Genomic DNA, 22,408 nt, shown 5'->3' on the forward strand with positions numbered 1-22,408 from the left:
TTAATGTGAAAATAGAAGAGTTTGTCAGGTGATTGTGAATTCTTCATATCTGCAATCTGAAAAAGAAATGAATATAGTACCACTACTGTACATCAGTGCAACTTGTTACCATAACCACAATTTTACACACTCTTAAGACTTCAGTTGCTCTTGTCACAGGCTGTTTTAGAAAGGAAATTAATGGGCATTGTGCATGAAAGGTGTTATTTAACCACACTACATTATGTGTCACCTTTGTCACTCAGATTTGCATGCCATGTTTTAAATGTCACTGTTCATTGCTTGTTACTTATGTGGTGTTTGTTTAACGCAACCCTATGAGTGTATGTCATGTGATCATCTCTGTCTGGTTTGTCAGCAACAGATTTTAAAATGTAATGGATGAATCTATGTAAAATTTGCTGCAACGCTAATTTTAGGTAAATACATTATCTTTCCTTTTATCCCAACATGAGCCTAATAATCAGGCATGTCTGCATTAAGTTCCTGAGGGGCCCAGGGCAAAAACTTGTTCCTGGGCCACCTATTCATGCCATACACAACAGTTTCTTACAGTACTTCTGTGATGACATTAATTACATTAGACACAGAGGAATGTGATAAAACATGACACTACAACAAAAATGAATTCAGTATGAAGTGAAATAATTAATGTCCTAAAACCAGATTTGGACTCTGGTAGGGACCACAAGATGGAGGACCAGTGAGAGTTGATATATGAGAGTAAATATATGATTAATTTAATTACTTAGGTCCAAATGAAACCGAGTAAACCTGGGGCTGTAGGAGTCCCCGGGCAGTTGCCTGCTTTGGTTGGTAATCCAGCTCTGGCCACATGTTAGATATCTTTGTATTGCATAATCAGCCCTCTGTCAGAAATTAAAGGTCAGGTAGGAGGGTTGTAGGAGGGTCTGTCTGTTTTCAGTTGTTTTCTCTGTTGATTAAATGCTTTATGCTGGTGTTGTTAGTTGCCCACGTTTTTCCTCGTAAAAGCCGTCTCACTAATAGGAATGCATCGAACATAGTGCGAAATAAAAACACCCATGGGTTTAAAGCACTTAGCAGTCCCCCCTGGGATGATTAAAACAGTAAACGGAGTGTTTGGTTGGGTGTAATGTTCCTTTAAAGGCCGCTGCCCCCTGCAGCGTCGTCATTGCGCAGAACAGTTTGAACTAAAAAGCGGAGTGACCTTCCTCCGCTCTCAGTCTGAGAGGGGCAGCACTGAAGCAATAAGCCGGTCACAGCTCCTACAGTCCCCCGCTTTAGCCTCAGAAATGAACAACAACTTAGTCGGAGATGAAGTCGGGTAAGATCCATTTAATAAAGCTTTCCGCTGCAGACGCATCAAACTGTAAAGAGCTTTGTAGCTGTCAGTTAGCGCGCTCTCTGGTCAAACTGTCATTTGACAGCTAACGCTAGCTAGCAAGCTAAGCTAGCTATAGTAACTTAGCGAGATCGCTAGCCAGAGGAAAGACGGGCAAAAAGTGACTCTAATCATTGAAGTAGCTCAGTTGTTATTGTTATTGTTTGCGGAGAAAAACACCATATTTATCTTTGGTGCTGCCGCTTAGCTTGCCAAGGGAGGGTATGAAAGTGTAGTTACTTATTTCAGTGTTGTTTTCAGTTAGCTCGAAGCAGCTGAGCTAGTGTAGCTAACGCTTGCCAGCGAAGCGAAAGTCTCCTCTTCTCGACTTCGCTACTGCGAGGACATTTAGCGGGCACTGCCGGGGGATGGAGCATCCTCGTCCGCACTAACCCTCCGCTTTTGTCACAGCCGCCGCATTTGTCATTGTTATGTTTCAGCAGTGATCTCAATGAGACGTTAATTAACTCGCTAGCTAGTGTCGATAGTTGTGCCGATTAAACTGACATTAAACTTCAAGCAACCGAGTTCAGCGGTCCGCATGCGGGGAGCCGGGCAGCCGCTCTCCCCTGGTCCGCTCCGACTGGGAAATACACGGGGTTTGAGCGGTGAAGGCTGGAGCCGGTGGTGGACGGTGACTGCTGCAGCTTCGGGAGTCAGCTCAGTGTTGTGTTAGCTTGCTAAACGCCACGGCTCTGTCCCGGGGTAACTTACGTGGCAGGAGGTTCATAAAAAGACCTTTATTGTCGAGGCCACTTCAGTCAGTGTTAGAGGACTAAAGTGACAGGACTGGACCTAAACACGAGTCACATAAAATGGGTATTTTAATAGTAGCTGTGTGTATATCTCCTCATGCTGCACCAGCTTTGGTGGCAGCGTTGCTTCATGTTGTGTAATATCTGTGTACTTGGCTGTTTAGTCAGCTGTAGCGTTGTTATGGTTCTGGAAATTACAATCTTCTCCACTAAGACTTGTGTGTCTTTTAGTCGTTTAAGGCCTCTGGATAGGCAGCATTTCTCTGTGGTTTTTAATCATTGCCTCTCATGATGCTTGTGTAAGAGTTTCTCATTTACTCTGACTCAAAGCAATGATCAATGACTAAACTGGATGGTAATTTATCTACTCTTCTCAGGAAACTTTTTGTGGGTGGCTTGGACTGGAGTACCACACAAGGTAAGCCACAGTTTTTTACCTGAGGAGGCTCAGCCACTTCATGCTCAAAGTATTTTTTAATTAACAGGAATTTGTCTGTATGACGCTGTCTGTATGTATGTAGCTGCATGGATTTGTTGTCAGACTGGAGGATCTGGCTGGTTGCTTGGTCGTAGTCTGATTTGGAAGCTGATTTTGAATAAACCCTACAGATTGTCAGGTCACAAGTGGGTAGCACTTATCTACGAAACACAGTGTAAATCTGGATGATATTAGTCAAATAAAATCTTAGTATTTTTTACTTCTGCCTTGACATCAGTATTGAATTGGCTATGATGGTCAACCAGATGAAGATAGTGTTTTTTGACTTATTCATTGCTCTGATAATGCCTGATTGAAATCAGTATTTTGTTTAATTCAGACACATAAACACTGATGTATTTGAGAAGCTTGAGTGTCATGTGGAATAACATGTTCACTAATTAAAGGTACTGTAAGTTTGAAGTAACATATTTATGCCAGTAAAACTGTGATATGTTTAACTTTGTCACACAAGCACAGTAATTACAAACAATATCAAGTGTTGTATAATGAAATTGATTCATCGGTATGCTGTCGAGTGGCCACTATAACACCAAAGTTATGTATTAATGTTCATCACGTATCAAATCACTGTGTTTATATCAATATCATCATATAAAGTGGACACAATAACAACAACAGCTTAGAGCATGATAGTTTTGCAGAAAATATCACTTTGGTGCAGCTCAGCTCAGTGGTTCTTGTGCCTCTTTAAGCAGAAATCCTGTTAAGTGTCGTCCAGTCAGCGTCACTGATGATCTGCTTGTAGCCAGTGTTCCTCTTCATGAATGCAGTTTTCCTGTATACTTTCTTTCTTTTCACATTTTATCATAACTGATCAAAACCACACACACTGATGTTAGAGTCTTAAGTTATGTGGTATAAATCGGGCCTGTGTGTATGTTCTCCTTTTGTTCAGCGCTGCCTGGTGTTGGTCTGCTTTGTCTGCGGCCCTTTCATTGGCTCATGCTCGGTTAGCCATTGTGTAACTTTACATAAGGGCTTGTCTTGTGTTAACAGCACTGTTAACATTAAGATCTGAGCCACAGCACTGGGTTACTCTGAGCTTGTTTCCCCGGCAATGCCTCAGGGCTTCCCAGCAATGAGAAAAGCTATTACGATAACTCTCTTCTAAAGTGACTCCTCATTTGTTCAAACTTGCACGCCTTGCCTTGATGGGCGTGTGCGGGCGTTACAGTAGTAGGTTGTGTGTTTCGTGCAGTGCAAGATGACAGTGGGTCAATGGTTTGTTTGCTCTTTAGGATGAGTCAATATGCATCTTTTTTAAAAATGTTTTCACATATAACCATTGGTACAAACTTCAATATTCTGGCATAAGACAGAATCAAGATCACTGAATGACACTCATTGTTCCCTGTGTAATTTTGTGTAATTTGGAGTGGTGCTAGTGTGTTTCCACACCTGTTTTGTTCCCAGTTAGTGCAGGTTAAAGTGCTGAAGATATTTTTATAGCATCATTTATCATAATGAAAGCATGAGTTCTATAAATCGTGACTGCACTTCTTTGTGTTCAGGAGGCAAACTGGGCTGAGTTAAATCTTTGATTAGAGAATTGCACATTTGCACTATTATTGTATGTTTCTGTGCTTATTTTTTGTGAAGCTGCACTGTTATGTCACTTCTTTTCTTTTCTTTTGTCAGAGACACTTAGAAACTACTTCTCACAGTATGGAGAAGTAGTAGATTGTGTCATCATGAAGGACAAAACTACAAATCAGTCGCGAGGCTTTGGCTTTGTCAAATTCAAAGACCCCAATTGTGTACGGACAGTGCTGGAGACAAAGCCGCATAATCTTGATGGAAGAAATGTGAGTATTTTAAATCAAAGGACCAGATAGTCAAATCAACTCTAGTAATCTGGCTGTGCTTTTGTGTGAGCAGTGTGAAGAACTTAACTGTATTTCATCACTCACTGTAGTTAGAAGTTATTCAAGGAGAAACACAATTTTGGTTTGGGTTGTACCTGCCTGCAGCCAATAGTGCAGATGATGTACTTTGCAAAGACTGCCATTTGTTTGCACAACAAGACTTACCTGTTCAAAGTCAAATTAACAGAATTGGCAGTTAAAGTTGGATTTGTGTGAGATGGCTGAAAAGAAACAAGTCGTCGTTAATCTAGCTTCCCCTCTGCATTTATTGTGCCAATCTGTCAGCTTTCCCATGAATGACATTTTGCCTCCTTTGTTCTCCTGGCAGAGGTGGAGAAGAGCATCTAATTGTATTGGCCACATATCTAAATGAATGTATGTCAGCAGTAGTACATGTGTGGCCCTGTTGTGTGAGGCAAGCTAATGCGCTGAAATGGAAGCAGTGAAGGTGAACACCTGAAGGTGCCTTTATTTGGGCCTAATGTCAAGCATTCTCTCCCTCTCTCTGCTGTCAGATTGACCCGAAGCCATGCACTCCCAGAGGAATGCAACCTGAAAAGTCTCGAACCAAGGAGGGCTGGGTAAGAGGAATCTGATTTCTTCTGGGAAGGCTAGGCTAGGTGTTTCTGCTGGACTATGGCTAAGGCTGTCAGTCTCTCCATCCCCTCCTCCTCCTGAGGTTGACCCCTTAGTATGTGTTCATTGGCCGTGAGGAGACCTTAGGCTTCATTTATAAAATCACCCTGACTTTGACCTAAATCTCATTTTCCAGATTTTTTTTTTCTTTCTTCACAGAATAATTTTTATTTTAAAGATCACAGTGCACAGGCTGCATACCTTTGAGAATCATAGAAATTAGTTTGGGGCTTTAAGAAATCACAGCAGCACGAAAGAGTCTATGACTTGTATCGACCTCTATTTGTGACCAAGGGACTGCAACAATATCAGCGGATCTCTGATACAGCTTACACTAGCCTCGGATTGACATATAATAAGGTCACAATTTCTTAGATAGTAAGAAAAATGACTCATGAGGATGTCATAAGCCTGTATCACCATGCTGAATATTGGAATTATAATAACACCATTGCATTATCTTTTTTAAATTCAGCGCAGTTTCATGTCTTGCAGATGTTCTCTCGTTGACTAAACCTGTGAGAACACAAGAAGATTTGGATACATGTAAGCTAGTATTGTACAGAAAATTGCTCTCAGCAGTGATTTTTTTTTTTCGTCAGGCAGACTTCTCTGCACCAACTTGGGTAATTTGTGGGTCGATCAACAATGCTATCAAGCCCCTGCAGATCTGTTATAGTCATTTTGTCCCTTTGGGCAGCCAAGGTTTTAGTTATTGCACATTTTCTGTCAATAAAATATTTTTATAAGTCACATATTTGGCTGTAAGCACAGAGTCTGTGTGTCAGAGGCTTTTATAAATGAGGCCCTCTTCCTGCTACTGGTACTCCTTTCACTGAGTTAGAGTCATGTAGTTGGTACTGAATGTTTTACTAACAAAGCAGAAGATGTAATTGGTAGAAAATCATTGTTGTTGTAAGCAGCCTCTAGCCTTTACAGCATGAGTGCAGTGCACAACAGTGGTGAATGCTTAGTGGTAGAGAGGAGTAAGTGGAGGAAGCCGTGTTCTCTGATCTGTGGAGACTAGTGTTTGCATTGACATGACATGTTAAGAATTATACCCCAGGGCAAGAGGAGAACCTAATTTCTTCTGCACTGTCTGAATAGATGATGGCTAACTGGCCCCTTCCCAGAGTGATCCTTTAACAGACATTGAAATCCATACACTCCCTGTTTTCTTTCAGAAGGGCAGCAAAGCCGATAGCAATAAATCAAAGAAGATATTTGTAGGTGGAATCCCCCATAACTGCGGCGAGCCTGAACTCAGGGACTATTTCAATAGATTCGGAGTGGTGAGTATTGCCAAGTGCATAATTCAAGTCCCTTCATATCGTCATTAAGACTGCTTGAATGGATGTGACATTGAACAGGGTCAATATTACAGTGTAAAAATTTAGCGGAATGGGATAGGACAATTAATTATTTTTCCAAATTGAGGCAGAATATTTAATTGGAATAAGAACGGACCCTGTCTGGTTTTCTAAATGGAGCCACTGTTTCCCTTTGTCCCTTTCAAGGTCACAGAGGTGGTAATGATCTATGATGCGGAGAAGCAGAGGCCCCGAGGTAAAAGCTGATCCCGTTTTTTCTCTCCCCTCTTCCATACCTTACCATCTTAAATCTCATGACAAACTATTGTGGCCCAAAGAGAAAAAGCCCTTTCAGCCTCAGATGTTCAATTCAATTAAAACACTGTAACCCTGAACAGGAATTTTGTCGATGATAAAGTCACACAATAAAGTGTAAAATGAAATAAAAGCATGTCAAATGGAACCCCTACAAAATCACTACAGCGTACATTAAATGGAAAATATAATTTGATATTTCCTGAAAGTGAATGAAAAGCATACTGCAGTGAAAAAATATATCACTCACTGGTGAAGGTATGTTAAATTCAGGCCTGAAGGCAGCACCTTCAGTTCATTTGAAGGTTACATAAACCAAAGGTATAGCTCGTTATTGTTCAGTATTACATGTAATTTGCTCACAGCAGACAGCATCTTTGCAGTGTCCTTTGTGACCTTGTGGGACACAATCACACATTTCCACTCATTTAGTGGCAAAGCTAATGATGCACAGAGGGCCCTTATAAACATTATGATGAAACCTCTGAGGAGCATTTGTCTGATTCATACAGTTCAGCGATGATAAATTCAGATTTGTTTGAGGTTATGTGAAGAATTACTTGCTTTAGTGAGACTGCCTTCTCAATTTTAAAGGTACATTTCACCCTGAAACAAATAGTGATATTTGCTGGTCATTTGCTTCACATTTTAGCTTTATTTTGTGGTTATTCCTGCCCTCACTCCTTTGGATAAGTGGCCAAACATGACATTACGTCACTTTCAGTTATTTGCTGTAGTTAAAATAATGAATAGTTGTGGCTAAAGATTATTTTTGTTTTAAACTGACTGACAGTCTGTGTCTAATCAGTTTTTGGCTTGTACTTTTCTAAACAGTTTATTGATTATCAAAGTTGTTGCAGGATGAATTTCCGTTGCGTGATTAATTAACTGCTTCAACTCCAAAATGAAGATTTAATCAATTTATACCATTAAAGGTCAAAAGAAGAAAAGTCTGTTTCAGTATTAGGGACACTAATTTGTCCCCATATAAAGCAGATTGCAACACAGCTGCACATTAGGTTTTTCGATACAAGGAAAACTTATCAAATGGAAGAAGTTCATACAGTCAGTTGGAAAGTTGTTAAAAGCCGTTCTGTGAAGTGAAGAGAGTCAGTAACTTGAGAAGAAAAGGCAGGTTGCAGGAAAGTAGGTGCTCCTGAAAATACAGTACTTCATCACAACATGCAACTGGCATATTGAGAACAGTTTGAGTATCTACGGGGAGATTTGTCCTTCACAGAGGCTGGTTTCATCCTAGTCGCTGAAGGTGATAAAGTACTGTTACCACAAGAACAACAGGCGTAGTTTTAAAAATCTTTTATGTGCCCTTTGATACCTGAGAAATCTCTTCAACCTATTTCCTTCCTGACAGTAGCAGTGACATACTTTAATAGTCCAGATAAGTCACAAATGTACCGTGAGTTTATGACATGTGCCGACACTTTTAGCATGGATGGCCTCACTGGGAATCAGACCCGTGCCACCGGCAGTGTTGGTGTCAGACTCTGCCCGCTGAGTTACAGTCACAGCTGTTTCATCTGCATTTGTCCTACATTACAGTGATGCAGCGGCCACTGACCCACGACATGTTTTACTGCTCTTCCTTCAAAAAACCCCATTCATTCTCTGTTGGGAGAAACCCAGAATAGTTTGTCATTGGAATTTAACATGATGTATTGCACCAGTAACAACCATTACATAATCTTTAATAGTATAAACAGTTTCTTTTACTAAAACCATGAGACTTTCAACATTGGAATAAGTTTTCTTTACCTTGATTTAGACGTAACTGATAGATTTTTCTTAAATGGCATAGTATGTGTTTTCCCATATGTAGAAAGTTAAGTATTTTTGTAAGTAAGCCCTTTCTATTTTTCTTTCTTCTGTCCCCCTTCTCCTTGTGAATGGTTTGAATGTGATTAACGGTGTCTCTTAAGATTTGTCTTTTCTCCTTTAGGTTACTGTGCATTGACTGGTAGCACAGAGGTACAGGCCAAATGTAAAACCACCCAAATTTTTTTTTTCACTTGGTCAAAATGGTGTGTACACAAAGTTGCATCAAACTGTTAACTGGGCCAGAGGCTTAACTGTTCCCAGTAATTGGAAAGAGAGAGTTTGTTAAAGGATTTTTCTTCACGTTATTTGAGCCATTGAAGTCTTAATCAGTCTTAATCTGTGTCTACTCATTTATGGTGGAAAATAGATGTCTGATGTCAACTCGCATCCTCTGAATTTAAGATCAAAACAATATTATCAAAAAGATCACAACGTAAAAATCCAATCACTGTAGGTCAAATGCTTTCTTAATGTTTTATAAAGATGAAATTGTGTAATCAAATAATTTTGATTATGTCTCCTACTCATTTCCATCAGCATTACATCTATTGATTGTTTAATAGATCAGTTGTTTGGTGTATAAAATGTTAACAAAAGGTGTAAAGAAAATGCCAGTCAGATTTTCCAATGTCAGCTTTAGTCTGACCAGCAGTCTATAACCCTGACATTTAATTTACTGTCGTAGTAAAGTAAGAAAACAAGAAAATACTCACATTTTGAGAAACTGAAACCAGTGAACATTTGCCAGTTTTTGCATAAAAACCTACTTGAATTATATTTGTCTTATCAAAATTGTTATCCTAAATTTTCTTTGAATTAAAATATCAATTTGTCTCGCTGTAGAGTAGCAGTCTGAGTGATAGTCGGTCCACATTAAGTTTTATTTTTATGTCATCTAATATTATTTAGAACACATCGGTTTCATCAGTAGCTGACATCTGGTTTGAGTCACAAATCAAATTTTAATTTGAGTGATACCAAGACATGTCACCGTAACCAAGATATGTCAATCTCTCTAATGTGTCAACTTGGTTTTAAAATTAGATTAAGGACGGGTCAATGACAGATGTTATTAATAGCAATAGATCATGAAGCTTGGGGAAATGCTTGGCATGTAACTAGAGGTCTCTAAAATCTCGGTTGTCTCGTAGGACATTCAATTGGATTCAGGTTAAGTCCCAAAGTAGAGATGTGCACACAACCCAATTCTGCCACAGCGGAAAGTTAATCAAGTTGAAAGTAGATCACTGCGGAACGCGGCGGCCTGTTAGCGCTCTGAAAAGTTTTTTAACATATAGTCAGGCAGAGTAGTTTTACTGAGCAGTTGGCGTGGCGAAAAGCTAGACTGAAGTCCTCAGGCTTTAGGAGTTTGTGTTCTTGCTGATGAACGTTGTGTACCCCCCATGAAAATTCTTGAGCAAAATCAGCGAGTTGTCACTTTGGGAAACCCATTTATGGCCTATATCTTTGTGTTATTGTTGTGAGCAATATTTTAATTGTTCATTTTAGGCTTATCCCGGCTGACTCAAAAGTAAAATACTGAAATTGGGAAAGCTTGGAGAAAGCTTTAGGCATTCTACAGTTTGTGTTTCTCCATATTTTTGTGATGCATTAACAATGGCTGCTGCGAGTGTGTGCTCCACAGCAATATACCAAGGGACAGATCAAGGTGGGGTTTGGATGAAACAGCATGAAGTAACACAATGTAGTATTGGTTCAATTGGCATTTATCGATGTTAAGAGGGTGGAAGAGCGACTGAATTGACGTCACATTAAACATGACATGTCACATTAAATCAAATGCTACACCTGTCATCCTTCATGTTTAGAAGTTAAATAGTCCTGTATTGTTCACAAAATATTTCTCTGCACTGTAAAGAGAAAAGTTTCCTTCAATCCCCCAGGCTTTAGCCTTGGATTTGTGTTGTTCTGCAAGTCTGCGACATCATCCGAACCCCAGGAGCCTCTTGCTCAGTCTTGACGGATCCTCACTCTGCTGAAGCCCAATACTGTTCTTCATCTTGTGTTGTCACAACCCCCCTGCTACCTTGATTCACTCTTGGTCGTTGGCTAGGTTTTGGATTTATTACTTTCGAGGCCGAACAATCAGTGGACCAGGCTGTCAACATGCATTTTCACGACATCATGGGCAAAAAAGTGTGTAGTTGTAGTTTTATTTTACCCTTAAGATCAAACGGAGGCTTGGGCGACGGAGCAGGAATCACACTATGATGCTGTTTTATTAGTTAGAAATAATTTTACAGTGACTTTCCATTAGTGACTGCAGCATCATACAGCGCACAAATTTAGCCTTTAACGTTTTAAAATAACCAGGCTGCTGACTTATTTTACTTACCTTATTTTGCTTACACTATTGCTTTCATAGTCTCCATAGCCACTCATCCTTAACAAATAATGTTATATTACAGTTTCAGTTGTCGCTCAAGGCTTTGTTTAAACTGACCACTCCTTTAGGATGTATTAAATGCTTTAGATTGTGCTCAAAACATTGAACTTATTATGTCTTTTTATGTGCCAATAAAATTAAAAATAATAATGAAATAAGGGGTAAAGTTAAGGGTTTAAATCCCACAGAATTCCACTGACTCTGAATCACCTAAAGGATTGGTCCAATCAGTTCTGTTTCTTTTGTTTTTTGATATTTTGTTGGCAGGTCACTTACACGTCAACATGTTTTTATTTTATTTTATTTTATTCCTTTTTGAAAAGTTAAAAGAAAAAGCTCAACTCAGTGACCTCAGTTGAAGAATCTCCATACTGTGTCCATCAGTTCTCTTCAATAACAAATCACAAGCCTCTCTAAAGTGCTGCTGAGGATGAGACACGAGTCGCACAGTTGTATTTGCATGTCATTTCTTGGTGTTTGCTTTAACTCAGTGGGTGCACCAGATGGATGGGGTTTACTGCTCAAAGACAATTCAGATAGTGTCAGGTAAGCCGTCCACCCGGGAGCAAACAATAAATTCACTATGGTGCAGTATTTAAAAACACCTCCTAACTGTTTGGCGTCCCTCCCATTGTTCTATTGTATGTGGCAAACACCACCCACCTGGCACCTCAGCTGAATAAAACCAAAAACACAACACATTATCTTACAAGGATTGGGCCGACACTTGAGTTTTAAAGCCACTTTAAAAGCTCTCATTCATTAACAAACCCACCCCACCCGCCCATCCCCTTTTCCCCAACAGACACATTTTGTAATTAGCAGCTTTTAAACTACTCTACAGAGATACCAGCAGAGAGATGGTCTCCTCTCTGCCCTCCATACCGACAGAAATTATTTGTGGGTATAAGAAAATGATCAAGTCAAACAGTGCAGTTATATCCACTCAGTCATATCATATCATCACATGTATCCTGTTTCTGCCCTTGATCTTTACATGGCTGCACGAATGTTTTAAATATTTGAAGGTCAGTCTGTGATACTTGACACTCTCAAGACCTTTGTGCATATTTTAGCGTTTGTGTGATGTTTTTAACTCCCGCTGACGACATTAAAGCAGTGTCCATATTTGGTAGAAAGTGCCAATTGTTGGGATACTGCTTGAGTTTCTGTCAGTGGTGCAGTCTTTATCTGTGATTCTATTTGAGAGTGGACAGTAGCCAGACGTCAGATGCAAACCAGGTACGTTGTGGTTTGTGGGTAGTACCTCAGCTGACTTAGCAACATGGGACACTCTGTCTCTGTTTATCCTAAGTACAGACTATAAATGAGTGCATTATTTCCCATGTGCCAGTTCTTTTTTCTGCTAGAAAAAAAAACTACCAGACACCTCCAGGAAATGTAAAACTATTCCTCAACCATACTTAAGCTGGATTTTTGTTAAGTTAATCAAAGCCAAGAGCACCCACACAAGGCATTTCTATTGGACCGTCACTGATTATTACAGCGATGATCTCAATCCCATCTCCTTGGTAAATGATTCAGCCCAACCTGTGCGCTCTCCAGTGGTAGCCACCCCCCTTGACTTTGCCCTGGTTTTTTAGCAGGAAATCAAGGCTCGACTTAATCCATTGTTCTTGACTTGACATTACCTTACGCTGGGACTTGAGGGAGGCTGGGAGATATGAGTTACAAAATTAGAAATTGGAGCACATCAAACTGTGGAACAAATCCCAGTTCTGCTGTTGGGGACTGTACAGAAGTCATGGTATCCATCACTCGTAACTGTGATGCCCACGGGAGAAAGCGCTCAGGTAGCTGCCGGCGGCGGCGAGGCCACTGCCGGAAACATGTGCATGTAATTAGGTCGACAGAGAAGGAAGAGGGGAGGCTGGGGAAGGTGGCAACACCTTAAAGCAGGGAGGAATTTGCGATTCGTTTTCCTCCTGCAAGGTGACCCCAATAACTCAACCTCTCAGTCTATTTCTGGTTGGCTCCCCCTTAGTCTCAGCCTGTTTTTTTGCTCTGGTTAACTGTTGGTAGTTTTGCCTAGTTACAGACAGGAAAGTTTTGTTATTAGGGCAATAAATTTATATTTGTCTCATGGCATTAAACTATTACAACGATGGATGATAGTAAGGGTAAGACAGTAATTCCTAAACAATCTGAGTGACATTTGCTTTAATAAATGTTCTGTATATATTTATATCTACATTTTAAGTTTAGATTTTACAGAGGGTGTCCACCAGCAGCGATTTGACGTGATATTGGGATCAAACTATATCAGTCACTTGAGTCCAACTGAAAAACATATTTTCTCACCTTTGACACAGTATGAAGATTCAGTTTTAGATTGACTGAAAAGACTGTTCATTTGTATTATCTGCATGTTTACTTTATATTCTGTTAGAGCTGAGATACAAATTTCTCTCTACATCCATTCTCCCCTCCAAAACTTATTCCAAGTAAAATAAAAAATGAAATTTTTTATAAGCGTTAGCCGGAGAAAGGTAAGTCATGACCTTCCATTAGATGTCTTTATCTTATATAGGGCAGTTCATTTGAGGGAAAAAAAGAAATCTATGTTTCTCAGGTACACCTTAAGAAGCTGTAGTGGTCTCGAGAGACAATGCTTTAAAGAAATTCGTCCATCATTTACATTTACATGTCTGTTATTGCAATATGATTTTGGGCATTCTGAAATTCCCACATAATAATTAGTACCTGAGACACATAGCTGTACAGCTCTCCTGGCTACACAGTAATATTAATTAACATAACTGCCCCACATTATTCTAAAAAAACATAAAGTGGAAGATTTCAACCTGGCCCAAAAAGTTGAGATTAAATATCAGTGGTAGGACAGGTCTGTCTAGGTGAGGGACTTCCCAGATCTTATGCTGGTGTTGCCAAATGTGCCCTCCTTGTCCTTTGTCCAGGTGGAAGTAAAGAAGGCTGAACCTCGTGACAGCAAAGCTCCTGGCCAGCTTGGCCCTGGCCAGTGGGCGCCCAGGGGCATCTTGAGTGCAGCTAATGGTTGGACAGCACAGCCTGCCCAGGGCTGGCAACAGCCTTACGGGCCACAGGGTGAGTGGGAACAAATCCCAGAGCAGAACGAGTTAGGCTCACTGTTCAGAGAAAAAAAAACCTAGCAGTAACTGTTTAAATGTTTTAACCCTCTGCTTTAACATTAACCCTGTGCACGGTGGTCACTGCTTTCTGTTTGAATGTTAAACTGTATTATGCGTATATATTTCAGGCATCAGTATTGTCCTCAGTCTAAATTTTTCTCTCTCTTCCTGAAGGAGTGTGGGTGTCGACTACTGGCCAACCCATAGGTAGGTGTTAGACCTCCACTTGACCACACAGAAAATATCCTGTCTTTCCAGTTTAGTGAATTAACTGTTTTATCTGTTGTGAGTTGCACAACTGTGAATTGATCAAACTGCAGATAGAGATGTGTATTTGCCATGTGATCATGTGCTTATCTCGAAACGCTTGTGTCACAGAAAGAGCCTGCACTCAGTGAGGCCAATAGGCTGATGACAGTTAACAGCACGTGTTATCACTGATTCATAATGGCTGAGGCTGCTGATAATTTGCTGCTTGAGACAGATGGCAGCCTTGAATGAATTCCGGCCTCCCTCTGCTATTGGTCAGGCTCGGTTTCATATCACCACCTCCGGGTCAACCTGCAGCGCTCACTGCAGTGTCGGCCCTCAGCTTGCTCAAAGGATACTTCACTTTCATTCAGCTTCAGACAGAATCCTGCATATTCTGTTTTTTTAAAGCATTTATTTACCAACTTAATGTCTTTTATTCAGCTGTTCAGTAAGACCATGACAAACTGATGCAATTTAGATACCTTCTCTTTTCATTATTGCCTGTGCACTTAATACAAGACCTGATCATTTATGTAAAACACAAACAAATATTTATGTACAAACATGAAATAGTTCTGTTTTCTGTTGGAGCAGGCGGGTATGGACCACCATTGTCTGCAGGCCGGGGAACACCCACACAGCCTCCATCACCTTTCAACGCATTCCTGGTCACAACCCCGGCGGGCAGCTTCGCTGCACCTCAGGGCTACCCTCAACAGGGCTACAGCACAGCACCTCAGTTTGGTCAGTAATGCTGATACACTCACTCTGGTGTTCATTTGACATGAGGGCTTAGAGATAATGAAGCATATGTGAGGGATACGCCGTGAATAAAAAGTAGAGTATTTGGAGTTTCTGAAAACTGATATCGATTTTGACTGCAAACAGTATTAAATTATAGCCCCAAGCTCATTGAGGCAATATTCATTAATTATTATTATCATTATTTTTACCACAATGGGTATGTAAAGTGTGTTAATTGAATCTATATCAGGTTTTCCAGGCAGCTCTGCTGTTGCTGTTTTCAGGGCGGAACCTCCATTTTATCAGAGATGGACAGTGGGACTTGCAGATACCGGGCATTTCATGAAATGCTCCTAAAAAGCCTGTGGGGGCATTATTACCTTTCTCCAGTTAAACCTGTCAGCAGACCAAGCTAATGTTCTGTAAATCATGGGCAAAATATTAGCAAAACAAGTGAGAAAGAAGCCCAGAACTATCTGTTACAAGTGCGCTGGCAGAGTAACCACAATTTGATGTGGGAGCTGGTACTTGAGAACATTCAAAATACAACTGGAGGCTGTTTCACTTGTGGAAGATATTTTGTTTTTTACTCAGGAAGAGCAACACTGGGGCTTTAGCAGAGTTGTCTTTGCACTCTTTCATGGTATTCAGTCTGTGATAATAGAAACTGTCTTATTCCTGTCCAATAGGTTACAGTTTTGGCACACCCCAAGCAGACCAGTATGCGCCACAGGTTCCTCCTCCACCCACTACTCCGGGAACTGCACCTCTGGGCTTTGCCCCTGCTACCACACCAACTCAGGACTTGAGCAAAGCTCCCACTGGGCAGCCTGACTTCCCTTATAGCCAGTATGGTAAGAGAAGCATTGTGCATAAATCAGTTTGCTGCCCTTTTCTCTCCCATTTAATTTATATTCACCCCTCTGCCCTGCCCATCTCCTTTGATATTTAATGGGTGCAGCTACAGCTCATTATAGTCCATATTTACAGTCGTAGAACAAGCAGGAGCTTGCTCTTGGTTCCATTTAGCTCGAGCAGCTACACATGCATACATGCTTTTTGCATACATGAACCCCCCCCCCCCCCCCGGCCGTGAAGATGCTGCTGAAGTTTCACCATTTCCAGGAGTCTTCAGCAGTCATTTCTGTCAAGTTTTCCAGCTGGGCTGTGGATTGGTAAAAAGATTGGTAGGTCTTGGTAGGTTTGAATTAGATCATCCTGCCTTGCAATGTTTTGTTTTGTTCTGCATTTTTTATTTCATTTTGATTTTTAAGGGAGTAAAACCTTCTCCTGACTGACTGTACCAGACATTTGACTTGATTCAAACACTCCTACCTTTTAAATACTCCCTCCTACACCTCCTCCTCCTCTTCCTCCCTGTTGATGACTTTGCTGGCTTCTTTTCCTGGTCTTGGCACGATCGCCATAGAAGAGCACCAGCATGACAATATTATGCCCATGAAACCTTTATTTCTGGAAATAGGCATGACCAACCTGCCAAGCTACCTATCTAATTTTTTTTCAACATGTCCATCAGTTTATCACACTGGAGCTTTGCATGCTTGTCTGCAAACTGTGAACTTTGCCCCTCTGCTCCTGGGATATGTCCAGATATTAGAGTCCTGGGCAAGTCATTTTTTGACTAATGTGTCTGCAGGATTTACTCTCTGGTGGGAGTTTTTGTGGTCTTTGAACTACATTGTTGTTTAGTCTAATATTACCTTTGAACTATGTTAGACCAGGATTAATTATTCCTGTTGTAGGGACTTGAAAATGAGACATTTCATCAGTGTAAATATAGAAAATGATGTGCCTTATTCATTTCTGTGATTTAAAACAATTAGAGGGGTATTTTTTCCAGTGATGCACTGTATGCTCATGCAGGATTAAGAGCCTGAGATCATGCTGAGAGCACGACTGGAGGCTGGAGGTTTTCAGCTCTGAACCAAAACAAAGATGGAGATAATGAGAAAACTAACCAGCATCCAGGGAAAAGGAACGAGCCTCGTCTTCATTGAACATCCACCCATTCAGTAACATAATCACACAGTCAGATCAGAGTCAGATATTCATTCAGAAGCTACGTTCAGGTTTTTTTTTTTTTTTTTTTTTTTGGCTGGCTGGTATTTTTCCTCTGACTTGGCTTACAGCTGCTTCACGCTGCTGGATCGACATTTAAAGCAGTCATGTGATCACTGTCAATCATGACAGGTGCCCATCTTGTTCCGTGTTTCCTGCTTGTGCTGATCTTCCATCCAGCTTTCTGCATTCAGTGTCGGGCTGCCTGTTCAGGCATTCAGTCCAGTAATCAAAGCCAGCGATGACAACACAGAGTCACCAAGTTTTTGTGAAATGAGCAGAAAATCAGAAATGCTGATGATGTTGTGGAGACCAATGACACACCCCTTACCATAAATGTTTATTTTTGACAATAGCAATAGCAAGCTGGATTGACTTTTTTTCCTGTGTAAAATTAGCAACTGGTTGAGGTTAGGCAAATAAAGCTTGGTTTCAGTTTAAGGGTATGTGGAGTCAGGCAGTCAAAATAAATTGGTTTTGCTTAGAGTAAGGATCAAACCAGTGGTTTTGCATGTAAATTCATTAATGTTTAATCTAATTACCATTTTCTACTGCATACCATATATTTTTTAATGATTGCCATCCTCCAGGCAGGCACTGACTCCCCTTTTATTACAGTGTGCTGTAAAACTTGAAACTTAATTGATAGGTTATTCATCACAATAAGCATTTTGTTGACTTTTTTTGTCAAAGCTCCTCCATAGTGCATCCAAGAACACTGTGATATCTGAAATTTGAGAAGCGACTGCCAAGCAGCAGCCTTTGTTAATGCAAGAAGCTTCACAGTATCCCTTGAGCTATGTGCATGTTTGTTTTATGGATTAGATTTTTTTCCAACAGTATAGCTCAACAGTGAGGCACATTTTGGCAGCAGTTTGGGTGTTGAAAAGCCATTTAATTCCCCACTAAGGAAGTTCTCTTGGCACTTGTTTTGATATCATGCTACTCAGAGAACTGGGGTTTCCCAAGCAGCCAAAGGATTTGAAAGGGGACCCAACAGTACCGTGATGGCACATAAAGATAAATGTGGTACTCTGCCACAGTGTGCTGAAAATAATGGAAACCAATGGCAGCTCGGAGGATAGGAAATCAATCTAGTCACTTACTGTATGGTATGCTTTAGAAAAATTCTCTGACATGTACCCAAGTCGTACTTTATGCACTGCAACATGCAGAACCGCTGGTGTGGTTGTTCTAGTTCCTGTTTCTAGTTGCCCTCTTCATAATACTTTGGTGGGAAAACATATTTCTTGCATCTTAGCATATCATGCACATTTCACAAAATTTCCTGAGACCAGGCTGGCATGGTAAAAAGTCAGGCGTGCTAGCAGATAGCTCACACATTCACACTCCATTTTGTTTTGACTTCCAGATGAAGCTGAGCAGTGGTGGCCTCGCCAAGCATAGTGCAGACCCAGTAAATGAGTGTAAATGTAAAGCTCTGTTAGCTCAGCAAAGGGGGGAACTATGTAAAAGTAGTCGGCCAGCAGTATCTGGGTTCAGTCAACCTGGTCTCCTCATCTCCCTGATAGGCTTGGGTAACTACCCTCAGGACCCCTCTGCCTACGGACCAACGCGTCCTTCTCACAGTTATGGTCAGGATGAGCAGGGAGGATATAGTGCAGGTAGGTGCCAGCATCGTCTTCTCCAACCACAAAAGTAGCATTTGTTCAGTACTGTAGTGTTTATAGAGCTGCAACCTGGTTCTGCCTCTTTTCTTTTGCTCTGTGTTTAGTATTTTGCATGTACATTTTGCATGTACATACAAATTACTGTGTGTACTCTTGTATAGTGAAACACAGCCATTGGATGTCTCTCTTGCTGAGCGGATTTGAAAGAAATTTACATAGAAACTTGACATTTTGAGCCCAAACCTTGTCATCTCCTTCAGCGGCTGTAGATTTACTATACCAAGACTGACCATGTCCTTGTTTTTTTTGTCCACTCTCTCTGTCCGCATTGCTTTGCTGATTATAAAAGGATGATCTAATTGTCAGAAAATTTGTTCATGGTTCAGTTGTCTCTATGCATCAGCAGTCCATTCACCCGTTGTTTTTTCCCCATGTACTGTCTCCACATTGTAGCTAAAGGGCTGAGAAAGGAAAGAAGATTTAAAGGACACGATGCCAGTAAATTTCCAATTTCTCTCAGAGTCTTCTGTCTGACGGTCCTGTTGGGACCGCTCCCTCTTCTACAGAGTTCTTATTTTTTCTTTCATTCTTCGAGCACTTTGAGCACCCCAAAAGAAATGTTTTATTTTCAAAATTTCTCCCTTTTTTTCTTTCTCTTTTTCTCTCTCTTGTATTTCCATTTCTATTATTTATAACTTTCTCTACTCCAGTATTTATTGGTGACATTTTCAAATCTTAAGAGTCTGGTGCTAACTGGATGTTACCAGGGCAGGAAAATAACCACCCACCAGCAAGATGCTGGAAAGACTTGGCTGCAGCTGGTTTTTGTATCCTATCAGCCATGTGGTAGCTAACAATTTTCTTTCTTTTTTTTCTATCTGTTTTTTTTTTTTTTTTTCCCTTGGACAGTGGCTGCTGATTTTTTTGGATACAGAAGCCATTTTTCCAGCCGGATTAGTTTCCTTCCCTGGGTGTCCCTTGTCTGTTTGCAAGGAGATGGTGCCATCCAGTGTCTATACAGAGGAACACCAGGAAGGAACAAACATTGTTTTCCCTCAATGAAGCCAGCTTAAACTACTTTTTAAAATTCACATGAAATTGACATTCTTGTCTTTGTACTTTTACAGTACAGTCCTGATACTTAACACTAAAAGCTCATTGATGGCATACAGTATCTGAATCGAGAGTAAAAATCCACCACAACACCCTTCAACACTATAACAAGCAGTTGTTCATTTCTGGGGCTGTTTGGTCACTTTGTTTATTACTTCTACTTAAATTCAAATTAATTTGTTACATAGCATATAATTGACTCTTACAGGCCTTTATAGAGACAAAATAAACAGAAAAAAGTAAAAAAACAATATAGATTTAAATAGGTTTAGTTTACCGTTGAATATAGAACAAAGTAAAATATATACAGCAACAGCAGCCTTAGAGTTTCTGTGTACAGAAGAAAAACTGCAAAGGCAAATAGTAAAAAGTAGCTCGTGGCAAGTTCCCCAAGCACAAGGAGAAGTCTTCATATTTCAGTTTCTCAGATTAATGAACCACAACAGTTACACTCAATTACATGAGATGCTGTAATCAGCAGCTGTTTGCCATTTTTGCCTGTGGATTTATTTTGATAATTAATTGATTATTGGTTGTATTACCAATTAATTTTGTGCCGATTCTCTATTTGATTATCCAACCAATCATTTCAGCCCAAGTATCATATAGATTTAGGGACAGAATGGTAAAATCTAACATGTAATGTCACTTCCCAGCACTTACAGTAGCTACAGCAAACAGCTACATTTCACCTAAAAATGACAATTAGACTGCATTATACATCAGACATGTACAAGTAAATGTAACAGTGTGAGAGTAACTGGTGGATTTTTCCTCATCTTCAAAATTGTTAGAATCTTGCACAAGCCACTTTTACTTTATCAGTACTTTTAAAGGAGTAAGGTTTCTCCCTAAACGCTGTCTGATGACGCTGACATTAAAACCTCCTCCTCTCCACTCCCCACTCTTCTCTCTCTCTGTTGTCCACCTCAGGGTACGGCCAGGACCTGACAGCCTTCGGCCACAGCTTCGCAGACCCCAGCCAGCCAACCGCTTCGTACGGGGCCCCGACAGCACAGCCCGCCGCCGCCCCCCAGCCTGCTGCCAGTGCGTTCGGCAGAGGGCAGAACCACAACGTACAGGGCTTCCACCCGTATCGACGCTGACCGCCACCTCTGGCCATGGCCGCTGTGTAAAGTTGAAAAACAAAAACAACAACAAAAAAAAAAAAAGAAGTCAGGGAAATGTTTGTTTTCGCTAAAAAAAGCAAAACTGGAGTTCTGGATTGTTCTGTGGGAATGTTGAATGCACACAGTTTGTGAAACAGAAACCTTTGTGAAAGCAGGGATCCAGTAAATTCAAAAGGGGTGTAAAGAAACCCAGGTTTTTGTTTTTTGTTTTCTTTTTTTTTGCCTAACTTAAGGAGAATTCAGCAGAAAGAAGCTTTTATCCCCCACCTCCCACCCCATGTTTTATAGTAGAACTAAACTACTTTGCAATAATTTTGATTGTCTGGTCAAACACTAGCACAGAGACTATATGTAAAGAGACTTGCATATAAATATGTATATTTATGATGGACACAAATGAAAACAGGGTCTCAAGTTTCCTCAGCTTTAAATTCTAGGGAAAAAATGTTTTTATTTTTCATTTGGTGAATTTTGTTTACTTTCTGAGCCTTTAAAGTTTGTTTAAAATGGAGATTATGAATATATATATTATACACAAACTGTGCAATTTTTTAAAAAGAGAATTTTGTACTATAAATGTACACTTTGCTTGTTTTTTTATTTAAAGATGTAGACTTCCCTCAGGTGGCTGTTTTGGGTGCATTTTTTGCACTTATGCAAAAAGAAAAAAAAAGGACAAATTATTACAAAAATAAATGTTTTAACGATACAGTGGTTGTCATGGATGTTGAGTGTATTTGCTTCTGCTGTTTCAGTTTCAGTCCTGCAAAAAAGAGCTGAAACAGTTGATAGTTGGAAAATTAGTCAGCAACTGTTTTAGAGCTGCTGTGACTAGTACACTAATCTGTTATTTGATTGTCAGCAAAAGAATCAGAAAAAAAAAGATGTTTTCAGTCTCAAATATTAAGATGTTCTGCTTTTCTCCATTTTGTATTTATAAACAAAATGTCTTTGAGTTACAGAATCTGCAGTATGAGATATTTGCAGCTGGTCTCTAAAACAGCAATGAACTTTTTTTTTTTACTTGACACTTAATAAACTTAATGACTAATTGTTTAATCGAGAAAATAATAGTCTAATTAATCGATAATGAAATAATTATTTGTAGCTTTAAAGCACATAAAGGAGTCACTGTTGTGGTTTGATACCTTCAAACTGAGCTCCCTCCAGTTTTCAGTTGCTTTTAGGTACTTAAAAGAAATAAAACGAGATTTATTTTTTTTTCTCCTAATATGACTTAATTATGTTACAGTATAGGAAGAGGGTTATTTCGGCTTTGGACTGAAAAGTGAAAAAGGAAAGTTAAAAGAAATTAGAGCAAATATATACACGGAGAAGG

General features: G+C 40.1%; 1 protein-coding gene across 4 annotated transcripts; it reads left to right on the forward strand.

The window, feature by feature from the left end:
• The first annotated feature begins 1,151 nt into the window (after positions 1 to 1,151).
• Positions 1,152 to 21,778, forward strand: dazap1 (DAZ associated protein 1). 4 transcript variants are annotated; one of them, XM_018667481.2, is made up of 13 exons: positions 1,152 to 1,306; positions 2,496 to 2,536; positions 4,259 to 4,425; positions 5,001 to 5,066; positions 6,309 to 6,413; positions 6,639 to 6,687; positions 10,657 to 10,739; positions 13,929 to 14,076; positions 14,295 to 14,327; positions 14,967 to 15,116; positions 15,806 to 15,970; positions 18,728 to 18,820; positions 19,280 to 19,847. In XM_018667481.2, exons 1-13 carry the CDS (start codon positions 1,275 to 1,277, stop codon positions 19,519 to 19,521), a joined length of 1,374 nt encoding a protein of 457 aa, XP_018522997.2. In that variant the 5' UTR covers positions 1,152 to 1,274; the 3' UTR covers positions 19,522 to 19,847. The 4 variants fall into 4 exon arrangements, with proteins under 4 accessions (XP_018522997.2, XP_050933342.1, XP_018522999.1 ...); XM_051077385.1 differs by having other exon boundaries at positions 6,306 to 6,413; positions 19,280 to 19,845; XM_018667483.2 differs by lacking the exon at positions 19,280 to 19,847 and adding an exon at positions 20,873 to 21,778 and having other exon boundaries at positions 1,153 to 1,306; positions 6,306 to 6,413.
• Positions 21,779 to 22,408: the final 630 nt, after the last annotated feature.

This window comes from Lates calcarifer, linkage group LG17, assembly GCF_001640805.2.
Source record: "Lates calcarifer isolate ASB-BC8 linkage group LG17, TLL_Latcal_v3, whole genome shotgun sequence".
In the NCBI taxonomy this organism is placed as follows: domain Eukaryota; kingdom Metazoa; phylum Chordata; class Actinopteri; family Centropomidae; genus Lates; species Lates calcarifer.